At 40.3% G+C, this 24,493-nt stretch overlaps 1 protein-coding gene across 1 annotated transcript; it reads left to right on the forward strand.

Annotated features, from left to right (window-relative positions):
- Positions 1-6,819: 6,819 nt before the first annotated feature.
- LOC125979697 (neuronal acetylcholine receptor subunit alpha-3) lies at positions 6,820-24,319 on the forward strand. The gene is made up of 7 exons (XM_049738196.2): positions 6,820-7,091; positions 18,458-18,597; positions 18,741-18,785; positions 18,889-18,998; positions 19,468-19,675; positions 19,787-20,785; positions 22,506-24,319. The coding sequence occupies exons 1-7, from the start codon at positions 7,034-7,036 to the stop codon at positions 22,629-22,631; spliced, it is 1,686 nt and encodes a 561-aa protein (XP_049594153.1). The 5' UTR covers positions 6,820-7,033; the 3' UTR covers positions 22,632-24,319.
- The last annotated feature ends 174 nt before the right edge of the window (positions 24,320-24,493 follow it).

Genomic DNA, 24,493 nt, shown 5'->3' on the forward strand with positions numbered 1-24,493 from the left:
ATTTTCATTAAAGCAGCTTCTGAATGAAGATTGGGAGTGACAATTGCCTCATGGTGTTCAAAATATATTTTGTTGAGCATCTGTATCAATGAGGAATTTTTGTCTTTTCCTTCACTGTATGTCAAGAGCTATACTGGGGGTCTTTGATGTGAATTAGTGTCAAACACACACTAATCCCTGTAAAGATAATAATAATAATAATAATAATAATAATAATAATTAAAAAATGACAGAAAAGATGGCATTGGTTTAGTTCTGGTTGAGAAAGGGAGAGATATTGAAGCCTTGTCATAAATATGGATGCCTGAACTCCTTGCAGTCAACATTAAGGACCTCTTCATGTCTTGAAAAATCAATAAGTACTTATCCTCTGTGTAGGCCGCAATGCTTACAGTACATGTACTGTATGTGTATGCATCCTATACAATTTGTAAACTCATCTCATCTATAATTTTAGGACCCTACTCAGCAAATACACAGAGTATATGCACACATGCGTTCACATGTGTGCATCTCCCTAGCCTGTGATGCTGTCTGGTGAGTGTCAGCAGTTAAATATAAATATGACAACGGGGATAAACATGTGTACATACATTCATGCATGAGTATATTCTGCCACTGTGATGCAGCCTGGCGAGTGTCTGCAGTTTGATGTGTTTCCTGTAGTCCACCAATGCCGTCCATCTTGCCCATCATCTTCCACACAACCGTTATGATTTATCCCTGCCATTGTGGCACTCTGGTCGATATTCATGCGCTACGTAACTGCATTAGCGAATGTGTGGCTGGCACGCAATTACGTCAGGGGCTCATCCACACTGCAGGCCCCGGCTGTTGAGTCCACGTAGCAGACAAAGGTGGTGGGGTTCAAAAATGGCCTCAGAGGTAACTCCATAATGTATCTGATAAAGCAATACATTTTCCCTCAAGTTGTTTTCCCTCGGGGGCTTAAGTTCGCAATGCTGCTTGCTAGTGGTTGTTGGAGTCAATGCAGCTTTCTCTTGTATATATCAGAATGCCAGACAAACCAAAAAGCAGAGGTGGCAAAATTAACACTTTGTGCTTAATTGGTGCAAGTAGTACAAATACAGAACACTGTTATAAGTAGATGTGCTGATTATCTATCAAAAGTATCTGCCCATCTGTCTGTCTGTCTGTCTGTCTGTCTGTCTGTCTGTCTGTCTGTCTGTCTGTCTGTCTGTCTGTCTGTCTGTCTGTCTGTCTGTCTGTCTCTCTGTCTACTCACTACAGTATAGTATTTGCATTTACAGTATGTAAAGACTTTATACGTGTCTCCATCCATTTTCTATATAGAGCTAATGTTGCAATTTGTATATTAGTTAAAATGACAAATTTGGCAGTTTAATGTATTATTTGTTATACAGTAAGTGTTGGTCACTGAATTGCACTGAATATAAACAATATGGATCTTTATTTAATGACTCTTTACTTTTTTAATAGAGTGAAATTAGTGTTATTGAAAAGTGTCAAATTCATGTCGTCACAAGAGAAATATGACGAAAGATGTCCTTCTGAAAGCCTGTGGGAGCAAACATGCCTTAATTAAGAGCCGAGCCATTCAAGCAGGAATAAGTATCCACCACTAGTGGCTGCAGGAGGCCACCGAATGGCTGCACAGACAGCAGTTAGTCAGCACTGGATAGATGGAATAAATGAGGCAGTGGTGTTACTGAACCCTGGGATGTGATGGCAGAAGGAAGAGGAGGAAGCAGCAAGGAGAGGGAAAGAAATAGGGCTTCCCTGGAGGCTGGATGAGGTCGAGGGTCACAGGGTGACTGACAGGACAAGACAAGAAGATGCTGAGGCTTTTTTAAAAAATGTTGTGCAGAAAAGGACAATGCCTGTGCAGAAAAGGACAATGTTGGCTGTACAGGCGATTGGCACCTTCAACGTCTGCAATGTGATGCTGCAGATGTTTTATCAATCTGTTGTGGCAAGTACCCTCTTCTTTGCAGCTGGGGGGGCAGCATCAAGAAGAGGAATGCCTCCTGCCTGGACAAACTGGTGAGGAAGGTGGGTCGGTTGTGGGCACAGGGCTGCCTGATCTGACGTCTGTGGCAGAGCAGCAGGTGTTGGCCATCAAGGACAACCCCGTCCACCCACTGTCACTGGGCGGAAGAGTAGCTTCAGTGACAGGCTGTTGTCACCGTCTTGCTCCATGGAAAGGCTGAGGGGATCATTTCTCCCCGATGCCATGAGACTGTTTTACTTGACAGGGGCAGAGTTCACGGGCATGATCTTGGGTTTAATTATGTTTGACATGTTTAACATGTTTATGATTAATGTTTATTGTTTGTTTATTTATTTATTCATATATATATACATACGTATCTCTCTCTCTCTCTCTCTCTCTCTCTCTCTCTCTCTCTCTCTCTCTCTCTCTCGCTCTATATATATATATATATATATATATATATATGACACTTTCACAAGAATCTACTAAGTCAAGTCCCTCACACGGAATGAAAGAGGCATACATGTTCCACTTTACCTACTCAGCTTTTGATGATAATACTGTGGTACATTTTTTATTGCGTATTGTAAAATATAAAACAATAGGATAACAAGAAATAAGATGGCTGTGCTATGCCTTTGAGGCGGGGCCTAGTAAACTGAATCCAGCACTGGTTGACCATTCACCACGTAGTCAGTTCAGTGAAAGGTCTGCTACCTGCTCCCTGTGAATGTTTGCATTTGTCCATTAACTAAGTAGATGTGCTGAAAGTACAACTCTCACTCCCCCCCTCTACATACACACATACATCACTCAAGCTTGCCAAGCAAAAAAAAAAAAAAAAAAAAAAAAAAAAAAAGAAAGACGAAGTTTGTAACTAGAAAAACACATTAACTGGGGCACTCCCAAGATTAGCTACACCGCCTAGAGTATTCAGTTTTGTGAATTGAGGTGGTCAAATAACAGGTACTGCATAACATGATTCCTTAAAAACAGGTAATATCAACAAAAATAATTGTGGAGTCGTGGGGAGAGTCAGCATGAATGTTAAAATGAAAATATAATTGCAGGCACAGTGAGTGTCATGTTGAAGCAAATGGGTGAGGATATACTCCTAACTGACTCTTCAGTGATATAACACTTGCCCTTTCTGCTGCCTCCATTGGGGCCTCAAGGTCTTTCTGCTTCCTCTGAGATGTTCCATTATTTCTGTGTTGCTCTTTATCACTCCTGTCTTGTGGTGACCACTCAATGACAAACACAAGGACCAAAAACACAGATTATTTTCTGCATTGTTGAGGCTTTGCTCCTTTCAGCTTGTCACATTTGAAGATCAGGATGTGTTAACATTTGCAGCAGCTTACTTTCACACCCCACTTATATCAGACTCAGCATTATTGGCTAGTCATTGATTGTTACACCTCATACTAACTGCGGACGGGATTGTAAAAGGGTGGGCGGAGGGGGATGATCAAGACTTTAGAACTTTGCTAAAAATTGACAATATTTCTTTGGACGTGTAAAATTGTCCACGTTCAACAGCATGGAAAGACTGGAGTCCGAAGCATTTGGGGATTTTTCATTGTCGTTCATTTTTATTTTGTATTGTAAGTAACAGTCATCATCATCATCATCATCATCATCATCATCATCATCATCATCATCATCATCATCATCATCATCATCATCATCATCATCATCATCATCATCATCATTTATCTGCCTAATCCCAACCGGCCTTTATCTGCATCATTATATTCTTCTAAAGTGATTTTTGACTTAATGGTTGGTATTGTCAGGCATAAAATGTTTTCCATCCCATCACATTTGAAGGCAGTGTGGATTAAATGACAAGCGACAGCTTTACACTGAGGATAACGTGCAAAATGCCTTAAAAGGCTTGACTGTTTGCATGCAATTGCACGAGATGACATCCATCATGTTCACTCTTGTACCTTCCTGCTTTTACCCTCTTTTGGTTCAGCCGGGTGGCCTCTAACTATAATCAGCGCAGCCTCCAATCCCCGGATCCCAGACAACAACCTTGACTGGCTTTGCCTTTCCTACGACAAAACTAATTGAGTTTAAAATTGAGGACTGAGCAGTTCCACTGCTCGTCCGATTCTTGTCTGCTGACCTTCTAGCTGCAAACATGCGAGGCGCCTTCCTGCTGCCACATAGCTGCAGCGGAGCAGCAGCTTACATTGCATTAGAACCACTGATTCAGTTGTCATATGGGACTAGTGTGATGCTTACGTTTGTGTGACATGATGGAGCAGGAAAAGCTGTGTCAAACTTAATAGAAGTGCACCTAATTCATTGTTAGTGAATACAACATGTGGGCTTTCACCTCAGGGTTACCCAGAGTAGACCATACTAACTGCCAGTGAATGTTATGAAAAATAAATCCTTGTCACTTGCTGTTTTGTCTTCGAGTCTCCTGTGCAAGCATGGCGGGGTTGTCACATATTTTCACGGATGTACTACATTCATTTAACAGTATGTTTAATATTGTGCACGCTGAGTAGTTTTGCAAAATATCTGATACAGTATAATGCAGGGGGACTTTTCATGCGTTAAAATGACAACCATGTTGTTAACAAACATTCTGATGTAGTATGCTCAGCATGGATATAGGATTCAGCTTTCAGCGACAAATGTTATCATTAATTTTCCAGGAGGTGTCCAATGCTCATTCCACTATCAATAAAAACTCAGTTTGCAGCAACAAATGTTATTGTTAATTTTCAGGGAGGAGTCCAATGCTCATTCCACCATCAATAAAAACAGTGATTTATTTTATGTATTTTTTTTAACTTTGCTGCAGCTCTATAGTGCAGGTGTACTAATAAAGTGGCCTGAACACAAAATCACTGTTATCACACAGATACAGCAGTACAGCCACACATTGCCGCACATGGGATGTATTACATGGAACCGCGATTCATTATGTCCATGGTCAGCCTATAATATTTTTATTCATACATTGTGAGCATAAAATATACAATTCTAGATTCTGCTCAATATATAAATATATGTATGTGTAAAAAGAGGCGACTTTCTAAGCAATTTCCGCGTCAGCCTTTAACAAAGCAACTAAGTACTTCTTCAGTAAGGAGACACAATAATTTAGCCATGCATTCATTGCAAGTCTGCATAGTGCCCCTATGCAATTATAGCTTCCCATCATTTGATTGGGATGGACAGTGCAGCCCGCACAGCTCTACTATTACAGAGCAGCTAATGCTTTAAGCTACCCAAGCATTGCTGTTTGCATAAAATCAATTAAGTGGCTAAATGGGTCATTTCCAGTTTAGCTGTTGGTGTGTGCAGGTCGGAGCACTCTCTCTAATAGTGCAGTTCCATAAAATATAGCTTTATGTTTGAGAGAAATACTAACAAAGAAAACTAGAACGTTATAATGGTATAATAATTTTCATACTCATAGACCCCAACCATTTCAATGCATACGTATAGTACAGGCTTGCAAGGCTGACGCAGAGGCCTAGATTTCATTAATTCTCATATCACAATGTACTAATAATAATAATAATAATAATGATAATAACTAATAGTAATAGATAATAGTTATTGTTATTATTACAAGTAATAATTACTACTACTACTACTACTAATAATAATAATAATTATTATTATTATTAGCATTTTTAGTAGCATTTTTCTGTCCTCTGGTTGGTCAGTAATTCAACTTTGACTCACAAAACATATGCACACATTTTAAATATAATAATCATCAGCATCTGTGGCAACTAGGATGTATTTTATTAAACTTTTGAAATGATTTTGTCATGTTACTGTATGAGATATACCCCAAATCATACTGGCTCACAAAACATATGCACACATTTAAATTTAATAATCATCAGCATCTCTGGCAACTAGGATGTATTTTCTTAAACTTTTGAATTTTTTTTGTCATGTTCCTGTATGAGCTATACCCCAAATCATACGGGAATAAGCTCGTACAACCCAAATGAGGACAAATATGGCAGAGCTTTGAGCACTTATTCAAATTGCCTTGAATATCAACCTTCAAGTTCATCTTACTGTATGCTCATTATTCTGACAAATAAGGCAATTCGGTGCATTAGTTAGAGCTTGACCACTTTATGGCATGTGAAACTCCGTCCATTTTCAAAATGACTTATCCTGTTCAGGATCATGGGGTGCGTTGGAGGCTATCCCATCTAACGTTGGGTGAGAGGCAGAATACACACTGACCTTTTCACCAGCTGGTTGCAAGGCAGATATACTGGTTGTCACACCCACATACGCACCAATGAGCGGGCGTCGACCACACGATGCCCACACACAAGTCAGACCAGTGTACCTACACCATCAGACACTTCAGGTAAAACTAAGGAGTCTGAAAAATTGATGAATGAAAAATAATGAAGATGGTTTCGCTCCAGTCCTGTAGATGGTGGTGATTCGCTTTGCAAATTGGTTGCAAACCATCAACCGAAACAATGAGAAAAGGCATAACGACGTGAACTAAAACAGTCCCGAAATGTCCCCACTGACACTTTAATTGGATTGTGTCACTAAAGTGTGAGCTGTGGGTTCCTTATCTTTCTCGGCCTCTCACAAAGTTTGATGGAAATCGAGTGTACACTATAGTTTTTCGCGCACGCAAACGCAACTATTCGAGCAGAAAAAAAAACAAAACAACCGACGCACGCCATCCAAACTGCGTAATGCCTTGAGCATTTTCACAAACCTGTGCGTGTCCTCGGGCGTTACTTGGATACCATGGTTGCAAACTTATCACCTCTGAGTCACGATGGGTGAGAGAGAGAGAGAGAGAGAAAGATCCAAGGAGGGAGAGAGTGAGGGTGAAGGGGAGGCGCCGAAGTTGTCCGGCGAAGCGCACCGCTTGTCCAAACCTCTCCTTCGCAGCGCGTAAAAGAAAAATGCTTATTTAATTAATCTGAAGCGTGACTGACTGAAACAGGTCACTTACAGGACGTCTCGTCTCATCGCCATCACGTTTTTATTTTAAATCTCGAAAAACATCCCAGATTGCCCGATGCATCCATGATTCTTCCCGGGAAAACAAGCGTCGTTCTCCTGCTGGTCCTCCTTACGGCGCAAGGTAAGCGCACTGAATAGCGCTGCACTCACAAAGCTAAAACAAACCCAGGAAGTAGCAAATTACACGCGCGACACTATAGTGTAATTTGCTACTTCATCTGTAAACAATTGGTTCCGTGGATGGAATATGTTTTAGTTGAGTTGATAAAAGCGCATCAGTGTGCACGAGTCCAACCAAATACGCATGTTTCTGGAGTCAAGATTAAGATGTAGTGGTGTTGGGAACAGGATGCTACTCATAATTACGGAGATGAGGAAAGACCTTTTAGCACTTGAGGATAAATATTTTTTTTAAACATTTTTATAATGTGGTTTCAGTGTGGTGAGAGCTGGCTGCAAAAGGTATGAGGAAACACCTCACCCTGATGCAGTGCAATTGTAATCAGGGTTACAAAATCCAGGAGAGTTCCAAGTAGGAAACTTTCCAAGGGAATTAACAATCAATTTTGAGAGTAAACCAGGAATGCACAACAGTGAAAGTCTGCTGTTGCTATAATATATACGGTACTGACAAAAACAGCCAAATTTCACACAAGTATGGTCAAATATATTGATTTGTGATTGCCCCGATTTATGAGTTTTAAAGTTTTGAACCGTCACTTTTTTGTTACTACGCCAACGGTTGAGTGAAGCGAAAAAAAAAAAGAGTAACTGAGGCACTGCAATGCCCTCGCATGTGGGCAAGGAGAGCACTTCATTTTGTATGGTTTTCTGCTACACAACAAAATTTATATTTATGCTTTGATAATGGTACCCTTCCGGTAATCATTTAAATTCACATGTGGTTTTTTTCAATCTGAAATTTTTACAAAAAAAAAAAAAAAAAAAAAATCTTAAATCCCCAAAGAAATTTACTGGAAAGTTGCCAGAAATGTTCCACCCCTTTGCAACCTTTGTTACAATCCAGTGTGCACTGGAAACCACAACACTCACTGTATTTCCTATCTCTCTGGCAGTTGTACAGGGTTTGTGTGTGCTCTCATCCGGATGCAACTATCCCTAATGTTGTGGCCAGTGAAAAAATATGGATACATAATCATAACCATATGTCAACCCTTGGAGCTAATGCAGTTAATACAAACATGATTGATGTTGATGCAATCTGCAGGGTTGTGGGTCTCTTGCAAATGCACAGGCCAGAGGTCATTGTTGGACACAGCCTTCAACCTGAAAGCATTGTTGTGTCACTTGACAGCATTTATTGTGTTGAGCTGGCTTCTTATGTTTTGGTTTATTTTAGATACTGGCGTTTAATAGCTAATTCTCAAAAAGAGTAGTGGGATTTGTTTTGTATTGCTCAAGTATGTTCATAGTTTTCACTTACCAACCAGAATGCATGCATCATGTTAAAGAGTGAAAGGTAACATAACACTAGATGGCTGCATCACAATCCATCTTAGCACTCTCCAAATACCCTGCTACTATGTGAGCAGCGTCGATGATGACAGACGAACGAAACAAAATTGGAATGTTCAGAAAGTGCTGCAAGGAAATTCGGGTCTCTCTCTCTCTCTCTCTCTCTCTCTCTCTCTCTCTCTCTCTCTCTCTCTCTCTCTCTCTCTCTCTCTCTCTCTCTCTCTCTCTGCTACTGCTACTCAGATCATAAATGTGATAAATTCTTGATATTTTAAAGTTGACATATGTAGTCATTACTTCTTTGTTTGCAATATCGCCTTTGCAAGGCCATCTTATATTTGTTTTCTTTATACTTCTTTCAGCTTGTTTCATTCGCTATCTTGGCTAAACATTTTCAACAATACGTGCAGGAGAAGAATTTTTTTTCAAAACAAATATTTTTATGTAGTATGGGAAATAAGAATATATTTAGATATATTACATTCATATCATTAATTAAAGGACGTGTGCTTTATTTTGTGTGGGTTTAAAACACTCACTTGAATGGTCCAGCACCTATTGATTTCTATTATTTGTGGTGTCACCAGTTTTCTGTGTGTTTTAAATGTAAATAGCTACCGGTAGTTTAATCATGGGGTCCTTAAGTGGCTCTCCAGAGGGCCATTTCAGCATTTCGGCAGTGTTATTTGAATTCCCGGAATTTATTTCACAGTATAAAGTGAAACTAACTCTCCAGAAGATGGTCTTCTCTAGTGAGCATAATGAGCCTCTTTCCAGATGACATGTAATATTGTCCTTAAATTGAAATAATATTAATCTTGGCATTTGGACTGCTTCAACAACACTTTTTCAGCCTGTCACTCAAACTGCAGGGTGTGACAACAGCTACCGGATGTGTTAGTAATCGCTGCTCATGCTAAATACCTCTGCGTTTAAACGTTGCTCCCAAAAGATCCAAAGTCTTTCCCAAGAGAAAAGTGCAGCGCAGGGATAAGAAGTGCTTTGATTCTTAAAAAAGTTTTGTTCTGTTCAAATATTTTTAAACTTTTCACTTTCAAAGCCCTAAGACCAGAAATAAATATGCCCCATCCCCCAGAAGCAGTGCTGAGTGCTTCACATTGTCACAGCGTAGTCATTGTGTGCACGCCGTTGAGTCACACACAGCCTTTAACTTGACGCATGCACATAGATCGACTTCTCTCTTAGCTCTACTTCATCCAGAGAGTTTTGACACAACCAGCTAACCAAAATTGGACAAATGTCAGGAAACTGGACAATGAGTACTTGTAATAGACACAGTTAGTTGGTTATTTGGGTTTAAACTTGAATAAAACAACAACACAAAAAAACAACAACAGGAGTCTTCCTTCTCCTTCTTTGCTCAGTCCTTTATGGGCTTGGATCATTCTGAACTGGACTGTGTGTACAGATCACAGCCTGAAAACACCCATGCAGGAACTCGCACTGGGGGATCTGAATTGTGTGCTGCAGAGGATATTGTGTCCTGCCATCCATGATCGGCTAATATGTCAACACAAGAGATGAAGCGCTGAAGCTGCAGTCAGTCGCATCAAGCTATTTCCGAAGAATAATCTGACTCTAGTGGCTTGCAGGTGTGCGGCATACAAAGAGCTAATATGACGCCCTTATGACATTCCAAAAAAGAGTCGGTCTGTGGATGGGTTGTGGTGCACATCAGCAAATTTTGAAGATGAGACAGTGTCTTAAGGTTTGGGATTTAGTGATTGAAATCAGCTGAATTGCATAATATGTTTTAGCGGCCCAAGGCATGATGCAGCACCTTAGAGGCATGTCCAGCCAAGCTGGCATGAAACAGATCTGTGGTAGGTTATGGGCCTGACCCTTTATCTCTATTTACCTTGGCTATAAAAAAGATATGTTCAGCTGAGTATTAATATTAAAATAAAAATAACACAACAGAAAGATGTGATTACCTTTTTTTCATTTGGGGAAAAAAAAGGAGAAAATTAGTCACACTGTCCTCGGCAATATTAGATAGCACACGGCAAACAAAGGACTGACAATATTAAAGTCGGTGCAATTCATCTTTATAGATGCTTCGTCTGCTGTGGAGCCAGTTTGTTCTGTGAATTGACTAAGAATCCAAAATGAGGACTTGGGTAAACATAAATTGCTTAATAACACGTTAAGTCAGCGCCACATAATTGATAAATAAGTCAACTAATTCAATAAGCCCCAACCCCATAGTAATTGCATCTCTCTATGCCTTCATTAGTATTAATTTCTTGGCAGGGTAAAAGGATGTGTGTTTGAGGGTTGGCACTTGTTTTTATATGTTTACGATGCACCCTGCAATTAACAGTGTTGTGGAAGACAGGTTCAAAAGTCCCTGTTAGCTAGAAAATACATTTTCTTATATTTCAATTATTAAAGTGCACAAACATACATACACATCTACACATTCATTGATTAAAACACAAGAGTTTGCCATGACTTCACATAAGTTTTAAAAATGAAACATTTGCCTAACATTTAAGGGGAGGTCATTCCAGAAGGAAGGACCGGAAACAGAAAAGACGCCATTGGATGAAGCACTGCGTTATGTACCCTCAATGTAAAATCACTTTTGCTTTCTCCCTTTGAGTAACTTTGTTGACACAAAGCCAGTGTTGCTTGGATGTGCTTGCAAAGGGATGTCCTCTTGAATCACAGCGTCTCCAAGTGTGTTTTCTCTTGCGGCAGACTTAAATGCTCTTGTGAGTTTGATGCTAGCAAGTATCTCTCTGGTTTCCCTCCCAGATGTAATAAAGTTGCATAGAAGTCTAACAGGCATTCAGTGAGAATGCGTGTGGTTGCACGTTGCCTAAGGCCCATGCGGGGGCAGCAGGATCTGCTTAGCCCGATTGCCGTATCGTTATTGCCACTGAGACCCCACATTCCCTTCCCCACCCACTCCCATACGCACATTCAGAATTACAACAGCAGACCTAAGGAGAAGCCTCATCCTACCACCTATTGTATAAATTGAGTTAAATAAAGTCAGAAAGTCAGAAGTAAACAACTTGGAACCTACAAGGTGTGATTTCAAAGCTTCCCTGTAAACTGTAACCATTCCAAGAAGCATGGTTGACTCAGGTATAACGTCAAAGCTGCTTTTTTTGTGAAGTGGCAATTTCACAGTAACCTTAATAATATTCTAGCAGTCTCTGCCTTTGTTTTTCTTTATTATATTTTTTTAGCAAATATGTATGTAATGCAATCGGCCCTGCTCCAAATAGGCAAAGTCTGCGACTAATTGAGACCCCCTCCACAAAGATTTGTACAACAATTTTTTACAGATTTTTTAAATCACTTTCTATGTCAGAATGAAACTCATTAAGTCACTTCACCATAGTTCCTTGCCACCAATATGCCAAAAGATGGCGACAACTACTTACTTACTATATGTCAAAAGCAAACTCATCACCTCGGTTCATCATATAGTTTGTTGGCTCCAAGATGCCACAAGTTAGAAGCAAAGCACTACATTTGTCTAAATGAAGATCCTCAATTAATTTCAACATAGTTCCTTGGCACTGAGATGTCCCAACATGAAGGCAAAGCAATACTTTAGACTTAGTACAAGAGCAAATATAAGTTTCTTTCAACCTCTACTGCACCATTCCTTGTCTTAGTTATTTTTGTCCTCTTTTCTGAAATGAAGGATTAGACAACAATCGATTGATTTTATTTTCTATTTTGTAGTCTACATCTGTTAAACTGATTATATTTAGCAGCCACTTATAGTGTTAGGTCACGCCCATGTGAACACTGATGATTCGCTAATGTTGTGTGTAATCGCCTCCTCTGTTTTGGCCACACTGCAGAGACGAGAAGACATTAGCAGTGCTTACTACATTAGCTGCAGCTGCAAGTGCAACGCATTCTCGTCCCAAGACAGCAGATAATTCGATTCTCATACCGTGATTGCTGATGCGAGATAACGTACCAATTGTTGTTTTGGTTCCATTGTTCGTCGTAACTAGCACAATAATACAAAAAGTGCTTAACTGGTGGGGTCTTGCCACAGACTGTGATTGAAGGGGACATATTGAAAATTGACTTGTAAGTGGTTAGCACATTTGCATCATAGCTCTAAGGATTGGGGGGGAAGAATCCAAGCTTTCCCTTGCTAAATTGGCATATCCTGCTTGTGTGGATATTCTCTAAGTACTTACTCCCACATGCCAAAAACGTGTTCTTCAGGTTCACTGAAAAATACAAGGTCTCAACCCATTAAATTCTTCCCTGTGGGCTTTTAATAACCATAGACGACCAATTACAAAATGATAGCCTGCCCTTCTGTGTCTCGTACAAATGCAAACGGGCCTAAAGGTCACAATAAAATGATGATTGCTAATTGCTGATATCTGCAAAAGCTGTATCCATTTTTCAGATGAAAATGTTCATAATTGTTTGTTTCTGATGGCAAGGGTATTAATCATGCAAGTTTGATGACCTTGGATGTTTTGACACTCAGATGTGTTTCTGTACTGATCCAACTGTCTCCATCTCCTTCCCCAACTCTACTTACCTCACATTTTACCTGGAAGGCTTCTTAGCTCTCCCTCTGCTCAGCTCATTCAACTCATCATTCACTTTGTGTTCACTGCAGCTGAAACACAAAAAATGTACATAAAAATGGACATAATCAGTTTTTCTGTGCCATGTATTGGTCTCTTAACTGATATGACCTTATTAATTGTTTGACTTCACATCATTTAGGTGCCTTGGTTGCCATGTTGATGTATGCCAGATAGAGAGGTAACAAGTACTTTGCTTATTTTTGTTTGTAAATATATCGTATGTACTGTATATATGATACAAAATATAAAGTCTTACTCAACATCCAACTCTGGTCATCGATGTCCGCTTGTTTCAGATGTTTTCCTCCTCTAACATAATGGATTCAAATGATCAGCTCTGAAGAAACCCGATGACCAGATGATTATTTGAATTAGGTATGTTGGAAGAGAGAAACATCTAAAATATGCAATACAGCTTACCTGTGGTCAATGCTGGTGTATAGAAATTGGTTTTCTGGAATTTATTTTACTTCAGAAAGATCAATAAAATATAAATCCTGAAGCGGTACAGATAATGATGGATGGATGAATTGATGATTTTTCAGCTAACTACTGTATTTTCTGGTTCAGACATAACAGAGACAAAAAACAAAGATACATTTCTTTCCTAGTCCCAAACATTTTTTGGTTTGGAGACATGTCATTGTATGATAAATTAACATTCGCAGTGAATCAGACATCGACTGCCACATCCTCAGAGATTAAAGCGTGCGATCAAGAGGCCACTGGATTTCATGCATCACTGAAACAAAAATATCACATGCTGTTTGAGGCAAAGGTGAGAGAATGTGTGTTTCACAAAAAGAATAAATAAAAATAAAACGCACACACGGGAACACATAGGACCCCTCACGCAAAGAGCTTTGGACCATGTGTTGAAATGAGTGGCTTGAAGTTCTTTTACTTTATTTTTGTTGTCTAACGTATCACAAGCAGGACATCAACAAGCCTCCAAACCTATTCCTAGTTCACGCATGCACGGTTACACACACACACACACACACACACACACACACACATGCACGCACGCACGCACGAACGCACGCCGATGCGCACACACAGACGCGCGCGCGCACGCACGCACGCACACACACACACACACACACCATCAACCATGTATTATTGGAGGGTAATTAGTTTCTTCAGAGTGTCCAGCACTCATTTCCATCCTCATCCTGTTAAGCACATGCCTGATCAAAGAACCTCCCATAGGCTTTGGCTCTTTGTGTTCCTGGAGCCATGAGATATGGAGTCACACTGGCTAATTCTCAATCATTGTGGCTATTTGAGGCCGAACACGTGTGACTGCTCAACTCGTTTTCATTCGTCCAAGAACAAAGACTGTCACATTTTCGTCACGTCATCACATTTTGATGACTAAAAATGTCTGCAATTGTTCAGTCTAAGCTTGAGCAATATGAGCAGGTTTCTCAAGGGAATGAGAAGAAACCGTACACATCTAACAGCTCTCAACCACGTATACATTTTCTATAGCACAAATTAGGAATGAGTCGGAGCCTATCTGGACTATATTGACTTTGGGCGAGTTAGGCAGGAGACTAGTTGCTAGCCAATCAAAGAAAACGTATAGACTAACAACCGTTCATTTTAACACAGATGGGTAATTTTAGAGGGATGGAGAAAAAAACCTATCAAGTTATTTGAACCACAGAAATTCCCTCCTGCAGACAACCTTCCACTCTGATCGTTCCTGTCCATGTGTGGACGCCAACCCCTGCAACGCTGTGCTGCTGCCCAGTGGGCGTGTTTTAGAGTATAATAACGATGATAATAACAATGCGTTCATTGAATTGATTTTTATAATGATTCAGAGGGTTTGATGGATGCTTTTGACATATGAATGAAATACGATGACATCCACCAGTCTGCAGTGGAGCGCAGAATCTGTCTGCCTGCACCTTGATCGAACTCATCAAAATCGCATTAGACCACCTGCACCACTGCTTACGCCTGCTTTGAACTGGTGGTAGGTCTAATGTACTGTCAATTACCAAATTGTCAGGTGCTCTCGGAGCAGGTAAATAAAACACCCTTGCCTGTTGCAATATGGTCTGCCAATTTCCCAAACACACTAAATGAGGGTTTGCAATGGCACAAAATTCAATATACGTCAGTTTTTAGACCAAGTGGGAATCACAGGGAATTATAGTATTTTCCGTCATATAAGCCTCCCCCCCTTAAATCCTCTTTTAGGTTATTTAAAATGTTCTTGATTTTATCTGGAGCTCAGTCACGGTGAATCACATTGAGCTGTTATGAAATCTTCATAAAACATCTTAAGTCATGAATGTTTTACCACCAACTGCGTTGCTATCACATGTGCCTTCGTGAATGCACTCTTGGCTTTGCACAAAGCAAACCTCTCCTTCTAAAAGCCTATGCCGCTGTGTTCTTTGATGTAATATTTGGACGCCCACTTAACAGAGGCCAAGGTTATAATTAACTTCTTTTACATTGTTTTATCACTACTTTGTGGCAGAGGGAGTAATGAGAATTAAAGTTCCAGCGTAAAAAATAAATTATAGCTCAACTTATTTTTCAACAGTAAACACAAGGTCCAATTAATTGACTGATGATAATTGCTCTGCTTTGCCCACACCCAATTAGAGGCTTAGGCAAGGTTGTGGGTGCACCGAATGCTTAAAAGCCGGTAACAGGCATTGCGATTGCACGTCTCAGGAGGGTGACTGTTTCATTACTCCGGAAGCCTCAGCTCGCCTGTGCAGTGACCCCAGGAAACTTTTGCAAAGCCATTTTACTATGTGCCAATTCCGAAATAGAAAAAAAATCGCCCATGTCTTTTGGGTCAAATGAAATGTTAATTAATAACGCACCATAAAAAAATAGCGACATTTATTAAGTAAAACAATGGAAAAATGTTCTTCATCCTAGTCTTTTGTGTTATTGACTTTGGGGTTAGGGTTGGGTGGGCAGTTTAAACAATCATGATAGATTCTGGTGTGTAAAGTCTGTCTATGTGTGGCAAAGTAGGAGTTCCGAGGCGGTTGACTGTCAGGGTTCCACTGCATTGGGGATGGAAAAGACAGAAACGGGTACTTGACAAAACAAGCCTCCTCAATTCAATTGTTGTGGGATTGTGCAATCACAGCTGAGGTGAGGTTGCTTGCTGCCTTACCTATTTCGCATGTTTCACATATATATACTGTGCGCATTTCAACAGTACATTCAATTAAATGGAGCAATTTTGAAATCATGGACATCATTCGAGTAAAAAACTAAATCAATACAAAGTGCAGACCAGAAAACCAAAATTGAAATACATAATTTCATTAATCATTGTGTTCATTTTTTTTTTTTAATTAGGTGTGATGCAGGTAAGGCTTTGCCTCCCCTCCCTCCCCTGATCACATGTCTGTCACGGATCGGACGGAAATGGAGCAGGACGACCAAGTGCAGCTTGGACCAGGGTTTATTGAAGAACGCAAACTAACGGACTCGGCAACTGACATGACTTACAAAACCTTACAACGTGACTGACCAAAAAGATGTGAAACAAAAAGATAGGGTGACATTACCAATGACAGGAACAGGAACCAAAAAGACATCATGACATGAACACACAACAATGATCCGACAGGGAATGAGGGGCAGACAGGACTTATATACATGACAGGTAACAAGAGGCAGGTGGGAATAAGCAAACTCATCATGGGCACACAGGAAGGGAGGGGCGAGCGCACAGACAAAACTATGACAATATGGACATGATCGGAGACGATCACCTCCCCATACACCCCCACAAAGCTGTGACATTCTTGTACAACGTTGAATCGAAATACTTGTTTTCTCAGCTTCCCCTCTGTCTTACACCTTAATGTTTTGTGCTGCACTCCAGATTGACGTGTCAGTAAGGTAACCTTTCAAATAAGTCAGCTTCGTTATTTCCCTAGACAGGTCAGAAGAGTGGAGAAACACAAGCCAAGAGCCAGATGCGCACACAACAATGCAGCCTTTAATGTAGGATGTTTACATTCTGTCATCACGTGTAATACCCAGGGCAATAAAGGTACACAACTTCCTTATGACTTTCAGAGTTTAAAGTCATAAAGAAGTTCTCTAAAGTTTAGACAGTGCAGGCCTCAATAGACTCATCTTTATGTGCATGTGCTTTTTTATCAATAGCTATTTATAGCATTGTTGGTTAACAGCGAAAATCCATAAGGGGTTTAAAGATGATACAAATACAGATATGAATAAGGGTTTAAAAACGCCTCACATAGTGCTTTTGAAGCCCTGCAAGAAAATATCATTTGAAAGCAGCATGTTTTATTTATTCTTCCGTGAATAGCAGTGTAGCTTTTTGCGTGTACATGGGTGTTGTGCTCCAGTTGTCCTATAAGTGAAGCACATTGACCTCCATATATCTCGTGGTTAGTGCAGAAAAGGAAGCACAGGTTGGTGTAGTGGGGATGGCGTTGAATTGTGTGTGCATCATTTCTCAGCTTAAAAGCCTTGGCGGAAGCATCAACCTTGAAGTAACGTGTACTCGATAATTTTTTATTTGCCTACCGTATGTTTGTGTAGTTTGTAACTGAAGCAAGGTCATTTTCTGTTGCGGCACGGCTGTGTCCCATTGCACAATGCAAGGTCAGGCAAAGCCTGCTTGGTTGAGTTTGGTGCGGAAGAAATGATTGCAATGCTGACCTCATAAATCTTCCATATTCTCCATCATGAATCACGTTGGAGTTAATATAAATGCATATGGATGCTGATAACTGAAATTTTGATGACTCATGTTTGGATATATGTGGAGGCTTCAGAGCTTTGTTAGGACTCTGGTGCAGAGTGCTGGTGGTGTGAGTGTTCACTGTCCCAAGCGAGGCAACATTTTCTGCTCGGACAGGCGTGAGCAGCTCTGTATGCCATCCCATACAGCAGTGTTACTCCTGGCACTTTTCCACAATGTGACCTTCAGTTCAACCTGACAATGGTCGAGTCTGTATTTGACTAAAAAGTCCAACAGTTGTTTTGTCTATGCTTCTTGTGCGTAAAACTTACCAACAAATTGTATTTGACAATTCCTTATGGCATGAAGTCATTAAGATTCTGCAGGGGTTAGCTTCAAGGGTATTTGCAATCCCCCATTGCCAAGACAGCTTTCAACACTGTAGTCCTTTTCCATCGACTCTTGCAAATTCGGACGTCAGACCAGTAATTTAATGTGTGCATGCACACAAACAGACTCACATGCGATTTCCATCATCATCTGCTCAGCTCTCTTTCTAAAGGTGAAGTGCATTTACAGAGACAGACTGTCACGCTTATTGGAAACCAATGTGACTGTATTTAACAAATGTTCATCATACTACATCCTGTATTCCCATTTTACCAAAGCTGTTTGTCTATAAATTTCTTCCATCAGGCTGTTTTGCGTCCAAAGCAGAGGACCGTTTATTTCGGAGGTTATTCCGAAGGTACAACCAGTTCATCCGCCCAGTAGAGAATGTGTCTGATCCGGTCACTGTGGAGTTCGAGGTGTCCATGTCTCAACTGGTCAAAGTGGTAAGATAACCTTAAAAATTATTCGCAGAATAAAAAGCAAAAATATGTTTTATTGAGGTTATAACCTTAAAAATTATTCTCAGAATAAAAAGCTAAAGTATTTAAGTTTTATTGAGGCTATGTAACAAATGTGTTCTTGGCAGGATGAGGTGAATCAGATAATGGAAACAAACCTGTGGCTCAGACATGTGAGTCGCGTTCATGGGTCACCCCTAATGTTTTTTCCGATTATTGAACTTATCATGTAACAAAAGATTTCTCTGGTTTATTGTTATGTTTTCCGCTGCCTAGGTTTGGAATGACTACAAACTAAGATGGGCACCGGTTGAGTATGATGGAATTGAGTTCATCCGAGTTCCATCCAATAAGATATGGAGACCTGACATTGTTTTATACAACAAGTAAGATTGATTGAACACTCGCTCAATGTTTTGATCATCTTTTGTCATGACAATATGCCTACTTATTACGCTACTTACCTGAAGGGAGAGCAAATTGACGACAGAATGTCCACTGCATTTAATTACGTACATTGTTGACTTATGCACGAATGGGAATGGCATCACACTGAAATTATTTTAAAGGCTTACTTGTGGTTGAATGATATCTCAATTTAGGCTGCAAAATGAGACACGGGATCTGTGTATTTCATTTTCCATTTTTAGACACAGAACAGATTAGATCACACGGTACCCTTAGTTACTGTTGTTTATTCTGTCTGCTGATGTGGATTACTTTACCAAAGCACTTTGATAAACACATGGCCCCAATTTCGTATTTAGCTCACCGTGTGCTGACCTTTTCGGTCGAATGTTGTGAAGACCTTTACGTGAAATAACATTTGAGTTTCTTGGGTATTCTCTCTTGTAGTGCTGTGGGGGATTTTTTGGTGGAGGATAAAACCAAGGCTCTGTTGAAGTTTGATGGCACCATTACTTGGGTTCCTCCGGCTATTTTTAAATCCTCTTGCCCCATGGACATCACCTACTTCCCATTTGACTACCAGAACTGCTCCATGAAATTTGGCTCATGGACGTATGACAAGGCCAAGATTGACTTGGTGCTTATTGGCTCAAAGGTACGAAGATCCCAAAATGGCATTATGTCAAATTGGTGATTTTGCGTAACGTACTATACACTGCAAGACAAACTCGTGACTTGTGTTTAATTCAAATTTGCAATGACTTAGGTAAACCTCAAAGACTTCTGGGAAAGCGGAGAATGGGAGATCATTGACGCACCTGGTTATAAACACGACATCAAGTATAACTGCTGCGAGGAGATCTACCCAGACATCACCTACTCCTTCTACATCCGCCGCCTGCCGCTCTTTTACACTATCAACCTTATCATCCCCTGCCTTCTCATCTCGTTCCTCACCGTGCTGGTTTTCTACCTCCCATCCGACTGCGGCGAGAAGGTCACCCTGTGCATTTCTGTCCTGCTCTCTCTCACCGTGTTCCTGCTGGTCATTACGGAGACCATCCCCTCTACGTCACTCGTCATCCCTCTCATCGGCGAATACCTCCTCTTCACCATGATTTTTGTCACGCTCAGCATCGTGATCACCGTCTTTGTGCTGAACGTTCACTACCGCACTCCCATGACTCACACGATGCCCGAGTGGGTAAGGTCAGTGTTCCTCGGGGTGCTGCCGAGGGTCATGCTGATGAGGCGACCAATTGACCAAGGCGGCTCCTCTACTGCCAGCATCACAGCGGGGACGGGCGGAGGAGGGAGCGGCGGAGGGAACAAAAAGAGAAAGAACAGCGTCGGAAGCGGATCAGGAAGTGTGAGCATTGGGGGCATCACAGGGGGCGTGGCGTGCCCACCGCTGGATGGTGCAGCAGGTGGAGGAGGGGCCTCCTCAGTGGGCGGTTCCATGAACTGTATCGAGTATGGTGAGATGAACCGCGACAATAAGCGGGATATGAACAGAAGATGCCCCTACAGAGGCAAGGAGGTTCCAACACCTGTCCCTCCTCCTAAGGTGGCCCCCTCATCCCAGGGCCCTCAGACCCAAAGACCCCCAGAGTCGGAGTTGCCCAAACTGTCAAGGGCCTTGAACTCCCCCTCTCAAGTGAATGCTGTTGTGGCATTCTCTGTCATTTCGCCTGAGGTCAAGCAGGCCATTGAAAGCGTGAAGTACATCGCTGAGAACATGAGGATTCGCAACAAAGCCAAAGAGGTATGATCAAATACAGTGCTCAATCTGTGTTATTTATTCTTACAGTTTTTAAATTGGCAATCAAATCATGAAATTGTGAGTCCTGATTTCATTTGGACCATCGAGGATGTTACCTGTTGTTAAAAATGAATCGGGATTGACAAATGAGGCATTTTTTAAGATCAGTGATCAGCAAGAAAATGTTGATGTTGCACCCCTAGTCCATTCCATTGCATGAGACCTTGTCTGTATTTCATACATACAACATAAGAGAACCAGAAAGAATCACACTGAATCAAACCCCCAGTGATTCAGCCCTTGAAATGTTGCTTCTAAGTCAAAGAACATAATTGGCTGTGTGTGTCTCTATCCTGAGAGTGTTAGCATGGGGCTATAAAAGGAGAATAAAGCTTCTTGTTGGAAGGGCTTCTCCTATCTCATCCTCACACTCTGGATGGGCCTGATATGTTTGTTGTGCCATCTTTTCTTTGTAACGTTGCAATCTGGCTGTGTGAAATAGCCACGCAGGCTCCTCTCTGGGCACAACAATAGCATTATGGCCACAGCAGCCTTGATCCGATTGTACACACCTGAATGATCAAAGTGTAGACCAAAAGCAGAAGAGTAGACCAGAAGCAAACACACACACACACTATAGCTCGAGTGCTAAAGCAAACTGTACGCTTACATGTGCAGCCACCTCAATAGCTTGACCTTTATTTGGTCCACATGTGTTGTTCCAGTTTCATAGGAGGGGAAAAAGTATATCTACCTCTGCTATTATAGATGGTGCAAGGCAATTTGTTATAGCACTGTGGTAGAGGTGGAAATAATGCCTGACATTGTCAAACTATTACCATCAAAAGCATTTGATGTGTTAGGTTACATTTCAACATTCTTTACTGTCATGAAGAAGTTGACCTTTTTAAAATAAAAAATCCAAATACTCGAAGGAGAGCCACATTTGGTTCGAATTATTCTGTTCCAGTGTTTACAATTTACATGTTATACATCTTTTTGTCATGGTGTTAGTATCCAAGTGTCTTTGTTTGATGGACTAGGTGTTCCAAGTCAGTGACATGCTTCCAATCTCACCATTGATCAGACAATCAGTTTCTAGTTAACTTCCTGCTGCATAGACCGGGGAGAAATGAACAGACAGAAAGTGTTTTAACTGCTAAAAAAATGAGTAAATATCATGTGAGGCCTACTTTAAAGTTCCATTAACATTATTCAGTAGGTTTTTCACAGGATTCATTAATATTTATTATTTTTCTGGCAGTTAAGTGCCAGAGATTTTCTATCCATTCATTTTGGTGCAGTTGTGATTGGAGCACGAAGTTAACCGTAAATTAATTTGCCAATCACTGGTCACGGGCTGAGCACTGAGAGTTATTCACACCTGCTCCAAAAAAGTTCATAGTTGCCTGCAGTTGCCGCAAAGCTCTTTTTTCTATTAGACAAGGCTATGGCCAGACTACGTATATGAAACTTCTTCACCATACTTCCCACAGGACTGCACCAAAGTAGTACATTTATATAAGATATGGCTTGGGCCTCAGCACATAGTGAATAAGTGTGTCAAACAGGTGAATGCTGAAGCATGAATATGCAGGGATCATTTTAATCGGGTATATTAGTATCATATATAATTGATTTGATTAATTTAATATGATTTATATTGCTGTATGAGTATGTATGCAACATAATAAGCTGCATCTTCTGTCTCTGTCTTCACTAGGTGGAAGACGATTGGAAGTACGTTGCCATGGTCATTGACAGGATCTTCCTGTGGGTATTTGTGATGGTGTGTGTTCTGGGAACACTGGGGCTCTTCCTCCAGCCGCTCATCAGCTTTTTTAAATGAAAGTCACTTGCTGGTCACCACTGTGGGAAAAATCTTTCCTGCAGGTCTTTCAAGTCACACGTTAGACTGTCGTCTTTCCCTTCTCTTGTTCCTCCGCGGCAATAGTCAGTCATCACCTTTCGCCATCAACTGCACATCCCGACACTTGACCTACCCAGAATTCCTCAATCACCCTATGCCTCACCCCACTGATGTGCACGCAAGCCTTCTTGTGTACTATAAGTGTTAGTGAGAAAATAACATCTGCTCTCCTGCTCTACTATTTTGTCCTTAAATCCCACTACTGCCACCTTGTATCCTCCTTTTACATTTATTTTATTTCAAAATGTTCTCTCAACTATTATGAGACAGTACTGTTTAATCATTGTGGTCATAATTGCTGTGTAGGATTTGACCGCCAATATGACATTTCCATCTTATAAACTGTTATTCATCTATTCCAGATCTTCAAGACCTTTTAAGATATTTGATCTCAACTACCGTGATGCTTTGACATTCAAGTTCAATTAATTATACTCAAATGCCATAACATTCATTTCGCAAATCATCGTTCACCATTGAAATGAATAGGAATGCCATGAATCCGTTTCAGCCGCTCCTCCAAAAATACTCAACAGTAATATTTGTAATGTGTTTTTTACGATATTTAAGATGGCCACTACGAAAACCTCCACCTCGATCAAACACAGTTCGATTTAGGTGTATCTTTACACATGTATAAGGTCAAAATATTTTTTCCCCCAAAACAGTGCACATCAAATAAAAATTGAGTAGAGCACACATTTTCCTCAGAGCACCAGAATAGAAGACAGAGTGATGTCCTATTTATAGTTAGCAATATAGAGAGACAATCTACTTTTCAGTAATTGACAGCATGATCATTCATATTTAGCTACTGTACTTCTTTCTGACAACTGGATCATGTGAAATACCGCCTGTTGTTTCTTTCTTTTTCAAAATGTATTCTTGTAGAACTGTTTCTAGGATACAGGTCAGAAATGCATGGACTGTGAACAGGAGACATGGAAATGACTTTATAATTGTTTGCCTCTTTGTCACAATGAGTAGAAATATTCCCAGAGAGACATTTACTACAGACGACACAGCTTGTGTATAGAAACAATGGAAATTAAACCTGGTGGTAATTTTCTGTCAGTTTTTTTGAGCTCTGTGTAAAAATAAATTAAAGAAGGGAGTAAAAGAAAATACACGGTAATATCAGGAATCTCTCCTTGAAAACACTTTATCAACCCCATTTAGTTTTTCAAGCATCACATAGCATAAACTAGGGGAACTAAGTAACGAGAGAAAATTATACTAAGCTGCACTCAAGTGAAAGCGTATGGAATAGGGCTTACTTTGTTGCTAAGTCAGTGTTAAGACTGTTTTATATTTAATTTATTACACTTTTTGATTATTCACAGTCTTTTTCACGTTTTAATTTTGCATGAATATAATACCCGAGTGGTAGAACTTACGTAGCCTGAATTAAGTACAACTATTGCTTATTGAAAATTCTAATCATGAATTTCTTTAACAAATTCCTAATAATTTTATGTGATGTATTTACTGTAAAACAAGTGAAAAAGTTGCATATTGAAAATTCAAATCATGAATTTGTTACAAATTCCAAATATTTTTATGTGCTGTATTTACTCTGTGTTTCACATAAAGTTGGGCCACTCTTATTCTTTGTGAGTCCACGCTTGCATTTGCAAAATCTTTGCCAATACATAATAATTTTCTATGCATGTTAATCACACCACTGTGGATTTAAGCACATTTAACACTATGGTGTAATATGTGACAATAATGATGTGTCAGTGATACATGTTGGCACCAAATTGGATGAAGATTTCTGT

The sequence above is a fragment of the Syngnathus scovelli genome, chromosome 1 (assembly GCF_024217435.2).
Source record: "Syngnathus scovelli strain Florida chromosome 1, RoL_Ssco_1.2, whole genome shotgun sequence".
Classification (NCBI taxonomy): Eukaryota; Metazoa; Chordata; class Actinopteri; order Syngnathiformes; family Syngnathidae; genus Syngnathus; species Syngnathus scovelli.